The following is an 18,457-nucleotide window of genomic DNA, read 5'->3' on the forward strand; positions in this document are numbered from 1 at the left end:
AAAAAAAAAAGGAAAATGAGGAAGAGCAGCAGCCAGCCATGAAGCAAACATTCAGATTTCTACCTGGCTCTTATGTTCTCTCCAGTCTTTGACCAGAGGTCCATTTTGGTAGTTGCACAAGATACAAGCTACAGTGAAAAGTTGGTTAATGCTCCCTGAAATAGACAAAGGGATTACCGTGTCAAAAAGTTTGTTCTCCTTAACCCGCCTGATCAGCCTTTCAACATGAACTCGCAGCCGCGCGATTGACTGTGTCTCCAGGACGTCCTGTGCTGCCATTTGTTCCTTGTTGGAGCGGAAGGCAGGCCTGTGAAGTCTTCCTGGCACAAGGTTGTCCACCCTAAAGCCCTTGTCCACCATCACAGCCATGTCAGGGGACAGGAGAGGTATGATGCCAGACATTCTGAAGAGCTCACGGTCACTGATAGAGCCCCCATAGAGAGCAGAAACAAATGTCAGAGGACCATGTGGTGCCATGCCAATCATGGCCTTGAAGGTACAGTGTGATTTGTAGTGCGAGTACACCTCACTCTGTAGCACAAGTGAGGATGGAGTTTGACACCGCAGTTCTGTGCAGTCAACAATGACCTGAGTGTCTGCATATTCCTTGAACTCAGGAGGTAGGCTGGCTGTGATTTCTTCAGGTGTCATCCAGATACACACAGCTCCCAGTACACAGTAAAGAAAGTTGGCCCAGGTTGTGATGATCCTGCCGGCTGTTGTCCGATGGATGTTAAATCGGTGGCCAAGCTCTCTCTGTGTGCATCCGGTTGATAGATAATTTAGAAAAAGAAATAACTCATCTATGGGCAGCAACTTAGTTGATCTGCTCGATGTTGTCTTCTCTGCCACACTTGTCACACGGATCATCCTTGATGTTGCTGGTTCGATGAGCCTCCAGAATGCCATCAGGTGGTCATAAGAATGGAATCTTTTAAACAAAAAACACAAAAATAACATTGCTGTTAGTCATGGTAGTCTAATTTAGTTACACATGATCAATTATCTTAATTTTTATTCACTACATTTATTTTATATGAAGAAAAGACAATGAAAGGTTGTGTTGAGTAATGTAGGTAGCACACGTTTTGGCCTGATCTCATTATGTTAGTCATAAATTACATTACTTTTACTTTTGATATTTGATGTACACTTGAAGGAAAATACTCTTCCTCTTGTAAGGTGGACTTTTAGTGGAGCAACATTTTACATGTGTAGTAGCCCATCTTTACTTTCACTAAAGTGCATGACTTGTGTGATTTTTTTTTTCCATCACTGTTAATATGGTACAAGATATCAGCTTCCTGCAATTCAAAACACTTAATTATGACTCACCTGGTATAAAATCGGATGTCCTCGTCCGATCCTGCAAAGCGCTTCAGTCCTAAACAACTCCGCAGCTGGAGAGCCTGAATTTGTAGTTCGAGCTCCTTTACTTTCTGGCGAAGTGTATCGTTTTCCTCAGCTAACTGATCTGCGACCATTGCTGTGGTAGGAGTAATACAGTAATCATGATCTGGTGCCAGGGTAGCCAGCTCCATCTCTTCTTCTGAGTCGATGTAATGGACAGGAGGAGGGCTATCCGCTCTGGGTCTCCGCTCCCACACGCTCGCCCTCGGTACCGGTATTTGAAAATTATTCCAGGAAAAAAGAGCAGGAATGGCCCCTTTCTTCAACCTTCTCAATTTTCGAAAACAACAACACCACCTACCGGAAGTAGTCGACCGCACACTCAAAACACGGAAGTTAACCGGAAGTTCTATTGTGCACGTAGCCTATTTAACGTCGCAAAGGCCTTAAGATTACACTCACCAAATTTGAAGATGATCAGATTAAAACTGTAGGAGGAGTTCGTTAAAGTACGAGGCCTGAAAATGGCAAAAACTGCACAAAAATCTGAGAGGAAGTTCAAAATGGCTGACTTCCTGTTGTGTTTAGGGCTATGCCCCAAGAGACTTTTTTGTAGGTATTAGGTCATTACACGTATGTACCGAATTTCGTGCACGTACGTGGAACGTTGCGGGAGGCGCACTCCGTTGAACATTTATAGGTGGCGCTATCGAGCCATTTTGCCCCGTCCAATTCTGAAACCTATATCATATGTAAATTTTCGCCAGTTCTGACGCGTGTGCAAAGTTTCGTGAGTTTTCGCGCATGTTTAGGCCCTCAAAAATGCAATTCAATGCGGAGAAGAATAATAATAATAATAATAATAATAATAATAATAATAATAAACAGAGCAATTCCAAGAGGGTCCTCACACCATCGGTGCTCGGGCCCTAATAATAAACAGAGCAATTCCAAGAGGGTCCTCACACCATCGGTGCTCGGGCCCTAATAAACAGAGCAATTCCAAGAGGGTCCTCACACCATCGGTGCTCGGGCCCTAATAATAATAAACAGAGCAATTCCAAGAGGGTCCTCACACCATCGGTGCTCGGGCCCTAATTAAAGCTGCAAGCAGCGATGAAAGGGCCCTCGCACCCGTGCCATCAACACTCGGTGGCTTTAGGAAGACAGAGCATGGTTGGGAAATGTACATTTAAGGAGGTATATATAGTAAGAGTATGTCAAAGTCAGTTACAAAATGTTTTGTATAATGGTGATAATAGCATGCTTCATGACTCAGCTAAGTGTTGCTAGCATGTTTAGTGTGTTTCTAGCATGCTTAGTACACAATAATTATGTGGTTAGTACTGCATTACTGTGTTAACCATGTCAGTTTCTGTTGCCAGTAGGTGGCGTTATGACTATAACTGAATATGAGCTTGGATGTGTGTTCAGGACAGAACTCTTATCAAACGTGTGAAGTTTGGTGCAAATTGGACATTGCCTTCTTGAGTAACAACAAAGTCATGTTTCATTGAATTAGCATGCTTTAGCACTTAGCTAAGCATTGTTAGCATGTTTTAACATGTTTCTAGCATGTTTAGAACTCAATGGCATTTTTAACATGTTGCTAGAACGGCATCAACGTGTTAAACATGTCACTTCCTGTTGCCAGTTGGTGGCGCTATTACTATAATTGAACATTCTCATGTAGATGTGTTCAGGCCATGACTCTTATCAAAAGTGTGAAGTTTGGGGCAGATTGGACATTCCATGCCTGAGTTACAGCAAATTCCTATTTAATTGCAATAATAGCATGCTTTAGCACTTGGCTAAGAGTTTGCTAGCATGTTTTAGCATGTTTCTAGTATGTTGTTAGCATGTTTAACACTTGCTGGCACTTTTTTATATGTTATTAGGAGTCCATAACAGTGTTAAACATGTCACTTCCTGTTGCCAGCAGGTGGCGCTATGACTGTAACTGAATATAAGCATGGTCATGTGTTCAGGACAGAACGCTTATCAAAAGTGTGAAGTTTGGGGCAGATTGGACATTCCATGCCTGAGTTACAGCAAATTCATATTTAATTGCAGTAATATCATTCTTTAGCACTTAGCTAAGTGTTTGCTAGTATGTTTTAGCATGTCTATAGTATGTTGGTAGGATGTTTAGCACCTACTGGCATTTTTGGTAACACTTTAGAATACTGTATCTTACTTAATGCATAGTTGATAAGGAATTATTACAGAACTAATAGGTATTTATCTATGAACACTTCAGTCACTACTATTAACTACTAAGGAAGATGTGTTAACTAATCAGTATGTAATATCGTTTTTTTTATTGTGTTAAGTAACAATTAACTAATCAATAACTACTGAATTTAGTCATGCCTCCTAAATAACTACTAATAAGTATCTACTAATTAAGGTTCAAGAAAAATAACTATTAAGTAACTACTACCCTAACCCCCATGTATGGCCAACTGCTTCGTGAGTGAGGTCTTTATGAAGAAATAAACTTCGGAATGGAACCCCAAGTGCCTTGCCACAATTAGCTAACTTACCTCAGGTAGGTTTATACATGTATATACAATACAGTAGGCCTATGTGTGTCTTTATTAGGTCAATTATTTCAAAATAGGCAATGACTGAGGGGAAGTGAAAATACGGGGTACCCAAGAATATTTAACAAAGAATTACTACATAGTTATGAAAGGAACTACTTAGGAATTACTGAGGGAAAGTGAAAATATAGGGAACCCATTAGTAATTAATAAAGAATTACTACATAACTCTGAGGGAATTACCTAGAACCTGGAACAGTATTCTAAAGTGAAAATATAGGGAACCCATTAGTAATTAATAAAGAATTACTACATAACTCTGAGGGAATTACCTAGAACCTGGAACAGTATTCTAAAGTGAAAATATAGGGAACCCATTAGTAATTAATAAAGAATTACTACATAACTCTGAGGGAATTACCTAGAACCTGGAACAGTATTCTAAAGTAAAAAGGGAACGAATCCATTAGTAATGAGTGATTGTTTTTGTATTTCAGTAAAGTTATGACTCAAGTGGCTGTTCAATTTTTTTTTATTAGCTTCATATCCTCAAATGACTTTACTGAACAATGTTTGAATAACATTATCTGATGTAATGTCTTAAATGCAGTAATACTTTCTAATATCCTTCATCAAACGCCCCAGAGGACCATATCTGTGCTCCATCCCCATCCAATAAGTCCATTCAATACAGGCCAGGTGTTCCTTCAAGAGCTTCTCGGTCTTGTTGCCTCTCAATCTCCAGATCTGACTTTTGTATGTAGACCATGCCCTTTCAAGATGTTGTGTGTGTCCTCCATGATTTGGGTTAACAAAGAACCTGCTGTGATTCACAGAGTAGTGAGAGTAGCCCAGCATTGTCAAAGCCCTGTAGGGTCTCCACTCATCACTTAAAATTGTGGATCCTGGGCGAACATGTCTTCTGATAATGGGAATGAGATGATTTCTTGAACGGCGTTCTACGAGTCGCAAAATCGGTCGTCGTCTTTGAGCTTTAATGGCCAGCATGCCAAACACCCACTTTTTCCTTTTCCATGTTGCACCTACTCTCCCACGTCCATACTAGAAATACAAAAATACTGTTAATAACTGCTTTTTTTTGCTGATTGGCTGCATAAGCATTGTCCTTTAAAAAAAAAAAAAAAAAAAAAATTCTACACTTTCAACTGTGTTGTATATAGTGTTGTATATAGTGTATAGCATATAGTGTAATAACATGTTATGTTTTACAAAGAAATAAAGAAGTGTGAAGTCCGCACACTGAAAATTACTGCTCCAAAAGAATTTATTAAAAGCAACGTTTCGACCCTCAGGTCTTCATCAGGCACAGTGCCTGATGACTGTGCCTGATGAAGACCTGTTGGTCGAAACGTTGCTTTTAATAAATTCTTTTGGAGAAAAAAATTAAATATTAAAATAAAAATACTGTAAGTAAAAAAAAGAACAAACAAATAAATAAATCAAATGCATGGGTGCTATTTTACTGAATAACATTTCAAGTTCCAGCCAGGTTTGTTCTTCAATTCGCTTACTATTGCTCATAATATATTGATACTGAAGGCAGAGTACATTAAAGGAATCATTCATTGTATTACTAGTGTACATCATGTATTACTTTTTTTGCTCAACACAAATTAAGCTTTTTAGAAGAATTAGGTCTTCACGTCCATTTAATGCAAGTGAATGCCTGCAAAAACTACAGCTTCAAAAACATACAAATAGTCTTTAATAAATATATTCTGAAGTAATTCAAAAGTATTTGGGTGAGAACATAATAAAATACTGTATAACTCCTTTCTCATTGTAAATTAATGTAAATGTTTTTAAGCCTCAATCTTGATCATGATGATTTTTTAGCATTGGAGTGCTGGCACCCATTCACTTGCAGTGGCATACAGAGCTGCGATATTATTTTGAAAATTCAACAGCTCTACAGAAGAAAGAAAGTAATTCAGATCTGGATATTTTTATTATTGGGTGTACTTTTTATTTAAGTTTTAATTAGTCAATTACTAAATGTGAGAGTTACTGTATTGAATTTAATAAGATTAAATAGAATGTCATTGTAAAAGCTTATACTGTATTCTATACAGCACAGTAGTGTAATGCTTTATACAGTAATAAACTGTGATTACAGTACACTGTAGAATTAGTGTTATGCTGGTAAATGAAGCTGCCAGTATTTTACTGTAATTTAACATGGACATATTTTACAGTACATATGTATTTTAATATTTTTTAATTATTACACACATTTAAATGGAAGTTTGTTTAAAAGCTATATTTTACTTTTTTTATGTTGCCATCATCTGTGAAATTTTTAACTGTTAAACATAAAATGAATAATAATAATACAATATGTCCCACCTTCCTTTTATGGCGGAAGTTGCTTTCATCTATAACAATGAACTCTGTTCTTCCACCCATATTCTGTCCAGTCTTCTTTTTATATCTCTTTAAAGCATCTTTACAGACCAATCTGAGCTTTTGACTCATTTTACTCAGGGTTGCTGAACTTCCAGCTATGCCATCCTGCATCATGTCGACCTGCCTTAATCTTAGTCCTTGACAGTATCTGAAAAAAAGAAAAACAAAGAATTAACCATGTCTACATCAGAGTGCTGCGACAAAGGCAAATATAACCCATATAATCAGTGATGCTGATGTGACACAAAAATACAAAATAGATTTTCTCTCGCTCAAATGCACACACACACACACACACACACACACACAGAGAGAGAGAGAGAGAGAGAGAGAGAGAGAGAGAGAGAGAGAGAGAGAGAGAGAGAGAGAGAGAGAGAGAGAAATTAACTGGTAAGACTGAAACAGCAGCTTTTAAGAATAAGAACATGCAACTTTTTTTACAGTCTATTATTACCTACCGGTATATGAACTTCATCCAGTTTTGTAAGGTCACCTTGCTTTTCTCAAAAATTGATCCCGCCCTGCATGTCTTTTTCACTTTATTACTATGTGTTCGTCTTTTACATTCCCTGAAATCACCATAAACATAATTTAGATATAATTCAATAACGTAAAATATTACATTTAGCATGTTAATAATATTGTTATATATATATTGTTCTACATTTACCATTGGTATCCATCGCCTTTTTGTGTCTTCTGGAATTTCATTTTTTTTTTACACAGTCTGCATTTCATCCTTGACTTGATGAGTCTATGTTTTTGTAGCCATTCAACTAACCTTCTTGTCCCTCTTCTGCTGGTTTGCTCACAAAGTGAAACAACTTTCGTACCAAGTGCCATTTTTGTTGTTCAAAAACCTGCAACCAAGCAAATATATATATATAAAAAAAACCTACGTCCGGTTCAGTAGGCGCCTTTTTGTCCTTATTTGGAAAAGTTACGTACTACCCTTAAGCAGTACCCTCATTGGACAATCGGGTTATGTGATTGTATTATAATAACTTAACATTTCGAAGCTTTACTGTTTAAGGGCTACTTTTGAATGATTGAATTCATTAGCCGAGATGGGAGTTATACGCAAATACGGTTGGACAACCATATGACATACAGTTCCAGCTCGGAAGAAAGCATGGCGATGGAGAAGAGAATTCCGCGGAAAAGGGCACGACCTCAACGTCTGATCGACGAGAATGACGAAGAAGCCGGTAATTGTGTATTTCATCATATGTTTTCTTAAAATTGCACAGTATTAGCATGTAAAGTTACGTCTTAATCAGACATGTCGGTGTTGTGCCGATTTCTGTGGCCTACCAAAGTGACCGCAGAGGCACTTTATTGAGCTAGCTAAACCAGAGACAATTTATGGCTAAACCTAATCCTAAACCTACCATCACTGAATTATGTACATTGTATACGGTTACACAATTAGGTGGATCCCTATGGGATGGGACGGGATGGGACGGGACGGGACGGGACGGGGGGGGGGGATGAACATGCGGTTTTGTTAACGTGATTTAATTGTGCCCACTTCAAAATACCGCAAATAAGTATGGTAACATTAACGTTACATCATTAACAGAATTGTTTAGTGTTTTAGAACGCACTTTGTAACTTATTTTACATGCTATTTGGTGTGGCCTATGGGCTGAATCAGAGCTCTGGGCTGGATTAAATTCTAATTCACTGACCGAAGATGGAGCTATGGAACGGTTATCCTGGTAACCACCAGCGCTGGGCAAATTTCTGGTTGATTAAGTTACCAGTTTAATGAGTACAATGAAAACTGTGGTTACTGTTATTTAGATTACACGCATTAGATTATCAATTTCTACATTTTAAAACTTGTTTTCGCAGGCTGAAAACAACAAATGCTCTTTTTTTGTGAAATTTTATATGACATATTTAATCTAATAATTAATACAATCAGCTTTGGCTGTTCTCTTAACATAACTAAAATGTGTTTTGTTTCAACAGAAACATCAACACCACCTGCACCAACCCAGCAGGTGTCCTTAATGAAAATTAAGGAAGAAAATATATTTTTGCAATCCAAAATCAAAGTACTTGAGGACAAATGCAGAGATCTAGAGAGTGAGAGGGATTTCCTGCGCAGCAGTCTGACTAATGGTAAAATGCTCTCTGTCTAATAAAAAGCAGTACTGTAATTTTTTTAATATGCAATCATTTAAATTGTTCAATCGTTATAAAGATTTACCTATACACATTTTTTTGTATGTTTAATGCATACAAATTTGTATAAAATTCTTTATAAGATGGACTTGACATCTCAATCACATAAATCACATTATGGAGAGGGTACCCTCGTGGTTTTGGACCTTTTCATTAACGAGTTATAGGAATCATCATGGCTAACTCTAACTGAGACTGGACCCTTTTTCAAAGTTCACAGTTATCAACATCGCAAGTCTAGTTAAGTTTTTCATATATTCATTTTTATAACATTTAATACACATTTATAACTATAGATTTTGTAATATTACATAGTTAGTAAATGACAAAAAACAAAAACAAATCAACGCTGCTGTGAGGGTGTTTCAAATACTGCAAAAGTTACATCTATCTTATTTCTTATAAAAGCAGTGGAAACTCTATCATAGATTTCTTTCTTTTGCTAGAGAAGATCACTGCTATAGAAGTTTACTAACTGTGATGACTTCCGCTTCTGAGAACCCTGGGCTGGAAATGTGAAAAGGGTCCATAGCGAATATCTGCAAAGGCTGCAAATGCATTCTATATACAATGAAAGATTTAAGCCCTATTCGGACGAGACTAGTTTAACATGGAGAGGTCAGGTAAAGTAATTACCAGAGGTTCTAATTGATTTAATCCTGTCCGAATGTACAGTCTCAGTAATAATTACGGACAGTGTCAGTAAAGATTACGGTGACTTTTACCTTCTGTAAAAAGGTCCGGAAAAATAACCTCAGGTAATACTAATCCGGTGTGAATAGAACACTGTAAATATGTATGTAAATATTCCATAATTTCCTGTTTAAAAGCAGTTTTTCAAGTATGGAAGCGCTTGAAAATGTATTTAGTTGCGTTCTAGGCAGTTCTAGGCACCTAACTTTTAGCTTTAGGTAAGTGCCTATTACCAACAGAATTAATGAATTAAATTCTTGAATAGTACCAACATAGGCTTCTATTGTAATTGAAACTTGCCGGCCCAGAAAGTTAGTAAAGACATTGTTAGAATAGTCCAAGTGACTAAAGTGGCTCAACCTTAAGTTTATCAAGCGACGAGAATACTTTTTGTGCGCAAAAACAACACAAAAATAACGATTTTATTCAACTATTAAACTTCTTCTTTAGACCTTGAAAAAGTCTCAGGCTCTATGCTTGCACTTTTTTATTCTCATCATTTTGGTTTCTTTAATTTTAAGTTTATTTGGATAAAAGCATCTGTTAATTGAATAAAAAGTTTTTTTTTATTATTTTACTGTGCTGTATTTTAAACATTTATATTTATAATAAGTTATATTTTTAAATGGTAAAACAGTTTACAAGCTGACGTCTTGTCCAAACGCATTATTTTGTGTTAATCAAAGTAGTAGCTCACATGTGTATGATGGCAAATAATTTAAATTAAACATAGTTCCCTTTCAAGGGAACTCCTGCTGCATCATCCCTGTGGGAACGCTTCTGTGTGATTTCTTAGGAAGCATGTATGGAACCAATAGCGATGATGACACAGCGGTTCTTCAGGGAACTAAGGTTACATGCATAACCAAGACGTTTTTTTTTTCTTTTCTGTTTTTCTTGTCAGCATTGTCAACAAAGGATGAGATGCAAGGAGCTTCCTCAAAAATGCAAAGTATGATTTCCAACCCTGACTCTTCTGATGAAGGAGACAGCCTGCATGAAAAGAAAAGGGGGAAAAGAATGGCAAGAAAGGAAAAGAAAAAAAAGTCAAAAAAAGTGGAGTCTTCATCCTCTTCCGATGAATCAGTATCCTATTCCAACTCTGATTCATCTGTTTCATCTTCACCCCACAAACCAAGGAAACATAAGAAGAAATCAAAGAAAGCAGAACAAATAATGCAAAAAAGCAGAAGAGGTATGTTGTCATTGTCATATGTCATAATAACTATGCCATCATCAATGTTATACTTATAATGGTATCCTAAAGTACTCGGGAAAAGTTTGAAATACTAGTGTAAAATGTTGTCAAGTAAGGCCTTGTCCACACGGACACGGGTATTTTTATAACCGTGACTTTTTTTACGCGGTTCGGCCGTTCGTCCACACCGAAACGCAATATCAGGTCACTGAAACCGAACATTTTTGAAAACTCCTGCCAGGGTGAGGATTTTCAGAAACGCTGGTTGCAGTGTTGTCGTGTAGACAGTCAAACCGGGGGTTTTGCCTTGCGACGTCAGAGTTTGTAGGCTTCTGATTGGCCAACGTGGCTTTACAATATTGCCACCTGCTGGTGTGGCATGCTCTTGACAGCGCTTGATAGCGTGTTTTTGCGTTTTCATGTAGACGGCGACCGAGCATGTGTGGACGGGATTTTTTTTTTTAAACGCAGGAGGAAACACTCCGGTTCTAAAAATACCCGTGTCCGTGTGGACTAGGCCTAAGTGCATTATCAAAAACACATGCCTGATAGCGCTCCGGCGCCATGCCGGATTTCCGGCGTACAGACTTGTCTGCGAAAAAAAAAAAAAACAGGTTTGCGTTCGCGTGATCTGACAATTCCCAAGATCTGAGAGGCGCTTTCACTAAACCACACCAGTAAGCCTACTTCAGCCAATCGGTAAAAGGGTAGGGTCTGGTCTTGGTTTTTGGCCAATCAGATTGTTTCAGCAGTCACTCCACGTGCGAATTTGTTGTTTTGTGTTTCCAATACACTACGAATGTGTTTCCCACACTGGCAGCGCGAAACATAGTCAAAGTCATGGAGTGCAACTTTATGAAGCCAGGGGAAGATACCAAACTTGTCGATAAAGGCATAAAGAATAAATTAGACTATCTAACCGAAATTAGCGGAGGATAAACTCGTTATGCATCTGTCTGTCTCGAGGGAGCATGTGGGCTATCTTATTACACACCCGGCATCTCGCCAGAATTTAAAAGAAATCTGTCCGACAAGCTTAAGAATAACATGTTTTCACTTAACATTGATGAGGCCACGGACAACGGTGGGGTTCGGTGCATGAATTTACACGGAGAATACACGGTATAAAAATGAATAAAACTCGCGTGCAATTTAATTAATGTAATGCGGAACTACTGTTAGATATGCGGGTTCTTTAGGGACAGCTAATCTGTAGCCATGCCTTAGCTCCGAAGCCATACTGTCTATGCTCCGAAGCAGGCTGCGATGTAAAGATTGCAATGCTGGAATATGTTGTGTGTGTGTGTGTGAAAGAGAGGCGCGGGCGCGATCGAACAGTGGAAATATAAAAACTAGGGCTGACTTCTAATAGTCGAGGATTCGACGATTCGATTCGGAGAGGTCTGATTCGACTATGAACCTCATAGTCGAATACATGGGCGTCAGTTTGGTTTGAAATGTGCTGGGGACAGAGACGCATTCGCATTTTCAGAAGGGCTGGGTACCATTTTTATTTAATTTTTTCAGGTCATGTTTTGAAAGACGATGTCCTGTAGCTTACTAATGTAAATAAATAAAAATGTATTCAAAAATCTGCTTCACATTTTCAGCAGGGCTGCGGAGCGGCTGTGAGTTGACTCCACACGGTTCTCATGTGCGTTAAAAGCTTTACATGGTTTAATGTACCTAAACAATGATTACCAAATCCCCCTCTCATGTTGCTCCACATAACCACTTAAAATGATAAAAAAATCGAACCCAGAGTCCAATTATTATGGACGTTATCTGATATTAAGCGTTTCTGCTTCACATTTTCAGCAGGGCTGCGGAGCGGCTGTGAGTTGACTCCACACGGTTCTCATGTGCGTTAAAAAGCTGACTCCACACGGTTCTCATGTGCGTTAAAAAGCTGACTCCACACGGTTCTCATGTGCGTTAAAAAGCTTTACGTTTAATGTACCTAAACAACGATTACCAAATTTCCCTCTCATATTGCTCCTCATAACCACTGAAAATGGTCAAAAAATCGAACCCAGAGTCCAATTATTATGGACGTTATCTGATATTAAGCGTTTCTGCTTCACATTTTCAGCAGGGCAGCGGAGCGGCTGTGAGTTGACTCCACGCGGTTCTCATGGGCGTGGAAAAGCTTTACGTGATTTAATGTACCTAAACAACCATCACCAAATTTCTCTCTCATATTGCTCCTCATGTTTATGAAATGTTATGATATATGTGTGATATATGTTTTTTAGCTCTTTTGTTTGAAATAGAAAAAATCTAGCTGCTATCTAAAAAAAAAAAAAAGAAAAAAAAAAAAGGTTCGACTATCAGTCGACTACGGCAAAATCTAACGAATCAGATTCGACTATGAAAATCCTTAGTCGAAAACAGCCCTAATAAAAACATACTCCGTCATTTTTTTGTTCATACGGGACATCATTCAAACTGCAAAGTGTTTACTTATATTTGTGTACACTCGCAATATAAAACAACATCGTGCTTTTGTCAAACTGTAAACTCTTGACAAACTGTAACCTACAACTGCCACCCAACCAAAATCTCACACACACACACGCACACACACAGTTTAAACGCAGAAATATTTATCCAACCCCATATAAAAACAGTCTGTCAGTGCCGTCTTTTGGACATTCATCATGGTTTTCATTTCTTGTCCTCAAACACAGCACTAATCTGTTTATTTTTAAGTTACACATTCTACATTGGTTATAGAAAATTAAATGTGTTTTTAATGGTAGTATTATTTTATACAGAATTAAATTATTTATAATTGAGATAGGAATAAAGTTAGTGTTAATTAATATTTTAAGTAAAACAAATATATTGATCTGTAATATAGCAAATTAATTTTAAATTCAGGTACAATTACCAAACATATCTCAAGGTCTTTTTGTCTTTTTATTAATTTAATTAATAAACTAATTATATAAAACTATTGTCAGTGCACTACAAATAAACTGGTTCTATGCCTTTACTTTATTAATAAAACTTATTTAAAAAATACAAGGCTTAAGACATTTATTTTCCTTTGGTGGTACAGCCTGAGACATGCAAAATAAAATAAAAATTGCCTTCTGCAATTTTGTTTTGCTTTTCCCTCCGAACCGTGATGTCTGAACCGAGGTATGAACCGAACCGTGACTTCTGTGTACTGTTCCACCCCAAAATGTACCCATTGATTCTAAATGTACTGGTCCGATTTTATGACAAGGATGCAGGCAGTGTGAAAACACAGCACCTTGTAAAGGGACTATTTATCAAAAAGGGACTATTTATCAAAAAACACCCCTGGATCCCGCTTGACAGTTATGTTGATCAGCCATATATCTTGGCTTAGATACCGTAAGATATCTATATCTTAGATATCGCTTACCTCCCATGGAAAAAAGTTGAGGCTCAGGATTTTTTTCTACTATCACCCCTGAAAACAATGTCATAAATAGTTTTCACTTCTCAATTAACATCATAGAAAGCTAAATGAATATTTGGTCTAACCAATTTTGTTTATGTAATCCCAGACTCAATAATGATTATCAGGACCCAATGGGGGTTGTTCCATCTGTGTCAGTGCCTATGTGCTCTATGTGAATGATATTGATATTTAAATTGATATTGAAATAATTAACAAAAGTTTGTGTGACATCTAATGTGCCTTGGATTTCTCACATTATTAAGGGTTTTTCTTTCTGCTCTCAAATAGCATTCAGTATAGTGTCATTTAATATTTAAAATACATTTCTTGAATGTCAAATTTGATTTGTGAGAAAGTTTAAGCACACTATTTGGGATATTGTTTATATATATATACAGTGTGTGTGTGTGTGTGTGTGTGTGTGTGTGTGTGTGTGTGTGTGTGTGTGTGTGTGTGTGTGTGTGTGTGTGTGTGTGAGAAATATTTTATTTGAGTCTTATTTGAGTCACTTACCAATCATGCACCTTTGTTCTCTCCCAGTGTTTCTACCAGAGCATGCCATTCAGAGGTACAAAAAGGTCTTGCAGTACATCAATAAGGGAGTCACCAAAACCCTGGCATACCACAAGTGTGGGGTTGACCGAAAAACAATTGTTGACACTGCAGCGATAGCGGAGCTGGAGGCGTGTGACATTGAAGCCTACAAGACCTTGCGTGAAAATTTTCATAGAGGGCAAAAACTGTCACGATTTGCCGACCAATGCAGGGAAATTTGCATGAAAGAGCCACTTCAAACTGTGATTGAAGAAAAAAAAAAAAATGGCCAGCTAATTGACCTCTGTCACAGACAAAAATAACTGGTGTTGGCAAGGTTGAAGTTCAAACCTTGACAGTTGACGTTTTATAATTCGGTCAGTTTTTTTGTAATTTGGTCTGACAGGTTTGGAATTAAAACAATGTTTTCTTTATGTTTACCTGCTGTTTTATAGGGTGTGTTTTTTTGTACATGTACACTTTCATTACACTTTTTGCAATAAATTTCAATGTTCTAATAATTTGTCATCTTGTATTGTGTAATTACAGTTCAGTAGCACATAATCATCTGGTGATATCAGATGATTATTATATTATTCATTAATGGGTCCCCTATATTTTCACTTTAGAATACTGTTCCAGGTTCTGTAATTCCCTCAGAGTTATGTAGTAATTCTTTATTAATTACTAATGGGTTCCCTATATTTTCACTTTAGAATACTGTTCCATGTTAAAGGTAATTCCCTCAGAGTTATGTAGTAATTCTTTATTAATTACTAATGGGTTCCCTATATTTTCACTTTAGAATACTGTTCCAGGTTCTAGGTAATTCCCTCAGAGTTATGTAGTAATTCTTTATTAATTACTAATGGGTTCCCTAAATTTTCACTTTAGAATACTGTTCCAGGTTCTAGGTAATTCCCTCAGAGTTATGTAGTAATTCTTTATTAATTACTAATGGGTTCCCTAAATTTTCACTTTAGAATACTGTTCCAGGTTCTAGGTAATTCCCTCAGAGTTATGTAGTAATTCTTTATTAATTACTAATGGGTTCCCTATATTTTCACTTTCCCTCAGTAATTCCTAAGTAGTTCCTTTCATAACTATGTAGTAATTCTTTGTTAAATATTCTTGGGTACCCCGTATTTTCACTTCCCCTCAGTCATTGCCTATTTTGAAATAATTGACCTAATAAAGACACACATAGGCCTACTGTATTGTATATACATGTATAAACCTACCTGAGGTAAGTTAGCTAATTGTGGCAAGGCACTTGGGGTTCCATTCCGAAGTTTATTTCTTCATAAAGACCTCACTCACGAAGCAGTTGGCCATACATGGGGGTTAGGGTAGTAGTTACTTAATAGTTATTTTTCTTGAACCTTAATTAGTAGATACTTATTAGTAGTTATTTAGGAGGCATGACTAAATTCAGTAGTTATTGATTAGTTAATTGTTACTTAACACAATAAAAAAAAACGATATTACATACTGATTAGTTAACACATCTTCCTTAGTAGTTAATAGTAGTGACTGAAGTGTTCATAGATAAATACCTATTAGTTCTGCAATAATTCCTTATCAACTATGCATTAAGTAAGATACAGTATTCTAAAGTGTTACCGCATTTTTTTATATGTTATTAGGAGTCAAGAACAGTGTTAAACGTCACTTCCTGTTGCCAGCAGGTGGCGCTATGACTATAACTAAATATGAGCATGGACATGTGTTCAAGAGATAACTCTTATCAAACGTGTGACGTTTGGGGTAGATTGTACATTGCCTTCTTGAGTAACAACAAAGTCCTGTTTCATTGAATTAGCATGCTTTAGCACTTAGCTAAGTATTGCTAGTATGTTTTAACATGTTTCTAGCATGTTTAGAAGTCAATGGCATTTTTAACATGTTGCTAGAATGGCATCAACGTGTTAAACATGACACTTCCTGTTACCAGTAGGTGGCGCTATTACTATAACTGAATATTCTCATGTAGATATGTTCAGGACAGAACGCTTATCAAAAGTGTGAAGTTTGGGGCAGATTGGACATTCCATGCCTGAGTTACAGCAAATTCCTATTTAATTGCAATAATAGCATGCTTTAGCACTTAGCTAAGAGTTTGCTAGCATGTTTTAGCATGCTTCTAGTATGTTGTTAGCATGTTTAGCACTTGCTGGCACTTTTTTATATGTTATTAGGAGTCCATAACAGTGTTAAACATGTCACTTCCTGTTGCCAGCAGGTGGCGCTATGACTATAACTGAATATGAGCATGGTCATGTGTTCAGGACAGAACGTTTATTAAAAGTGTGAAGTTTGGCGCAGATTGGACATTGCCTTCTTGAGTAACAACAACATCCTGTTTCATTGAATTAGCATGCTTTAGCACTTAGCTAAGTATTGCTAGTATGTTTTAACATGTTTCTAGCATGTTTAGAAGTCAATGGCATTTTTAACATGTTGCTAGAATGGCATCAACGTGTTAAACATGACACTTCCTGTTACCAGTAGGTGGCGCTATTACTATAACTGAATATTCTCATGTAGATATGTTCAGGACAGAACGCTTATCAAAAGTGTGAAGTTTGGGGCAGATTGGACATTCCATGCCTGAGTTACAGCAAATTCCTATTTAATTGCAATAATAGCATGCTTTAGCACTTAGCTAAGAGTTTGCTAGCATGTTTTAGCATGCTTCTAGTATGTTGTTAGCATGTTTAGCACTTGCTGGCACTTTTTTATATGTTATTAGGAGTCCATAACAGTGTTAAACATGTCACTTCCTGTTGCCAGCAGGTGGCGCTATGACTATAACTGAATATGAGCATGGTCATGTGTTCAGGACAGAACTCTTATCAAACGTATGAAGTTTGGGGCAGATTGGACATTCCATGCCTGAGTTACAGCAACTTCCTGTTTCATGGCGAAACATCAAAATTTGTCAGGCCGCCGAGGACCCGCCCTTCGACGAAAACTCAAGATCTTCGCAATTTAACGTCGCAAAGGCCTTAAGATTACACTCACCAAATTTGAAGATGATCAGATTAAAACTGTAGGAGGAGTTCGTTAAAGTATGAGGCCTGAAAATGTCAAAAACTGCACAAAAATCTGGGAGAAAGTTCAAAATGGCTGACTTCCTGTTGGGTTTAGGGCTATGCTCCAAGAGACTTTTTTGTAGGTATTAGGTCATTACATGTATGTACCGAATTTCGTGCACGTACGTGGAACGTTGCGGGAGGCGCACTCCGTTGAACTTTTATAGGTGGCGCTATCGAGCCGTTTTGCCCCGTCCAATTCTGAAACCTATATCAGATGTAAATTTTCGCCAGTTCTGACGCGTGTGCAAAGTTTCGTGAGTTTTCGCGCATGTTTAGGCCCTCAAAAATGCAATTCAATGCGGAGAAGAAGAAGAAGAATAATAATTAAAGCTGCAAGCAGCGATGAAAGGGCCCTCGCACCCGTGCCATCAACACTCGGTGGCTTTAGGAAGACAGAGCATGGTTGGGAAATGTACATTTAAGGAGGTATATATAGTAAGAGTATGTCAAAGTCAGTTACAAAATGTTTTGTATAATGGTGATAATAGCATGCTTCATGACTCAGCTAAGTGTTGCTAGCATGTTTAGTCTGTTTCTAGCATGCTTAGTACACAATAATTATGTGGTTAGTACTTCATTACTGTGTTAACCATGTCAGTTTCTGTTGCCAGTAGGTGGCGTTATGACTATAACTGAATATGAGCATGGATGTGTGTTCAGGACAGAACTCTTATCAAACGTGTGAAGTTTGGTGCAAATTGGAAATTGCCTTCTTGAGTAACAACAAAGTCATGTTTCATTGAATTAGCATTCTTTAGCACTTAGCTAAGCATTGTTAGCATGTTTTAACATGTTTCTAGCATGTTTAGAACTCAATGGCATTTTTAACCATTGAACGTCTAGAACGGCATCAACGTGTTAAACATGTCACTTCCTGTTGCCAGCAGGTGGCGCTATTACTATAACTGAATATTCTCATGTAGATGTGTTCAGGCCATGACTCTTATCAAACGTGTGAAGTTTGGGGCAGATTGGACATTCC

At 37.4% G+C, this 18,457-nt stretch overlaps 2 protein-coding genes across 2 annotated transcripts in view; one reads left to right on the forward strand and one right to left on the reverse strand.

Moving 5' to 3' along the window:
• LOC308707308 (LIM and SH3 domain protein 1-like) overlaps positions 1-18,457 on the forward strand; it is a 411,116-nt gene that overhangs the window by 193,831 nt on the left and 198,828 nt on the right. The window lies entirely within an intron of this gene.
• On the reverse strand, positions 52-1,607 carry LOC308707306 (uncharacterized protein; the record flags this gene model as incomplete). Its single annotated transcript, XM_081393661.1, has 2 exons — positions 1,336-1,607; positions 52-931 (listed from the first exon to the last, which is right to left on the reverse strand). Exons 1-2 carry the CDS (start codon positions 1,539-1,541, stop codon positions 52-54), a joined length of 1,086 nt encoding a protein of 361 aa, XP_081249787.1. The 5' UTR covers positions 1,542-1,607.

Source organism: Scardinius erythrophthalmus (genome assembly GCF_964197995.2).
Source record: "Scardinius erythrophthalmus genome assembly, chromosome: 18".
NCBI classification, from domain to species: domain Eukaryota; kingdom Metazoa; phylum Chordata; class Actinopteri; order Cypriniformes; family Leuciscidae; genus Scardinius; species Scardinius erythrophthalmus.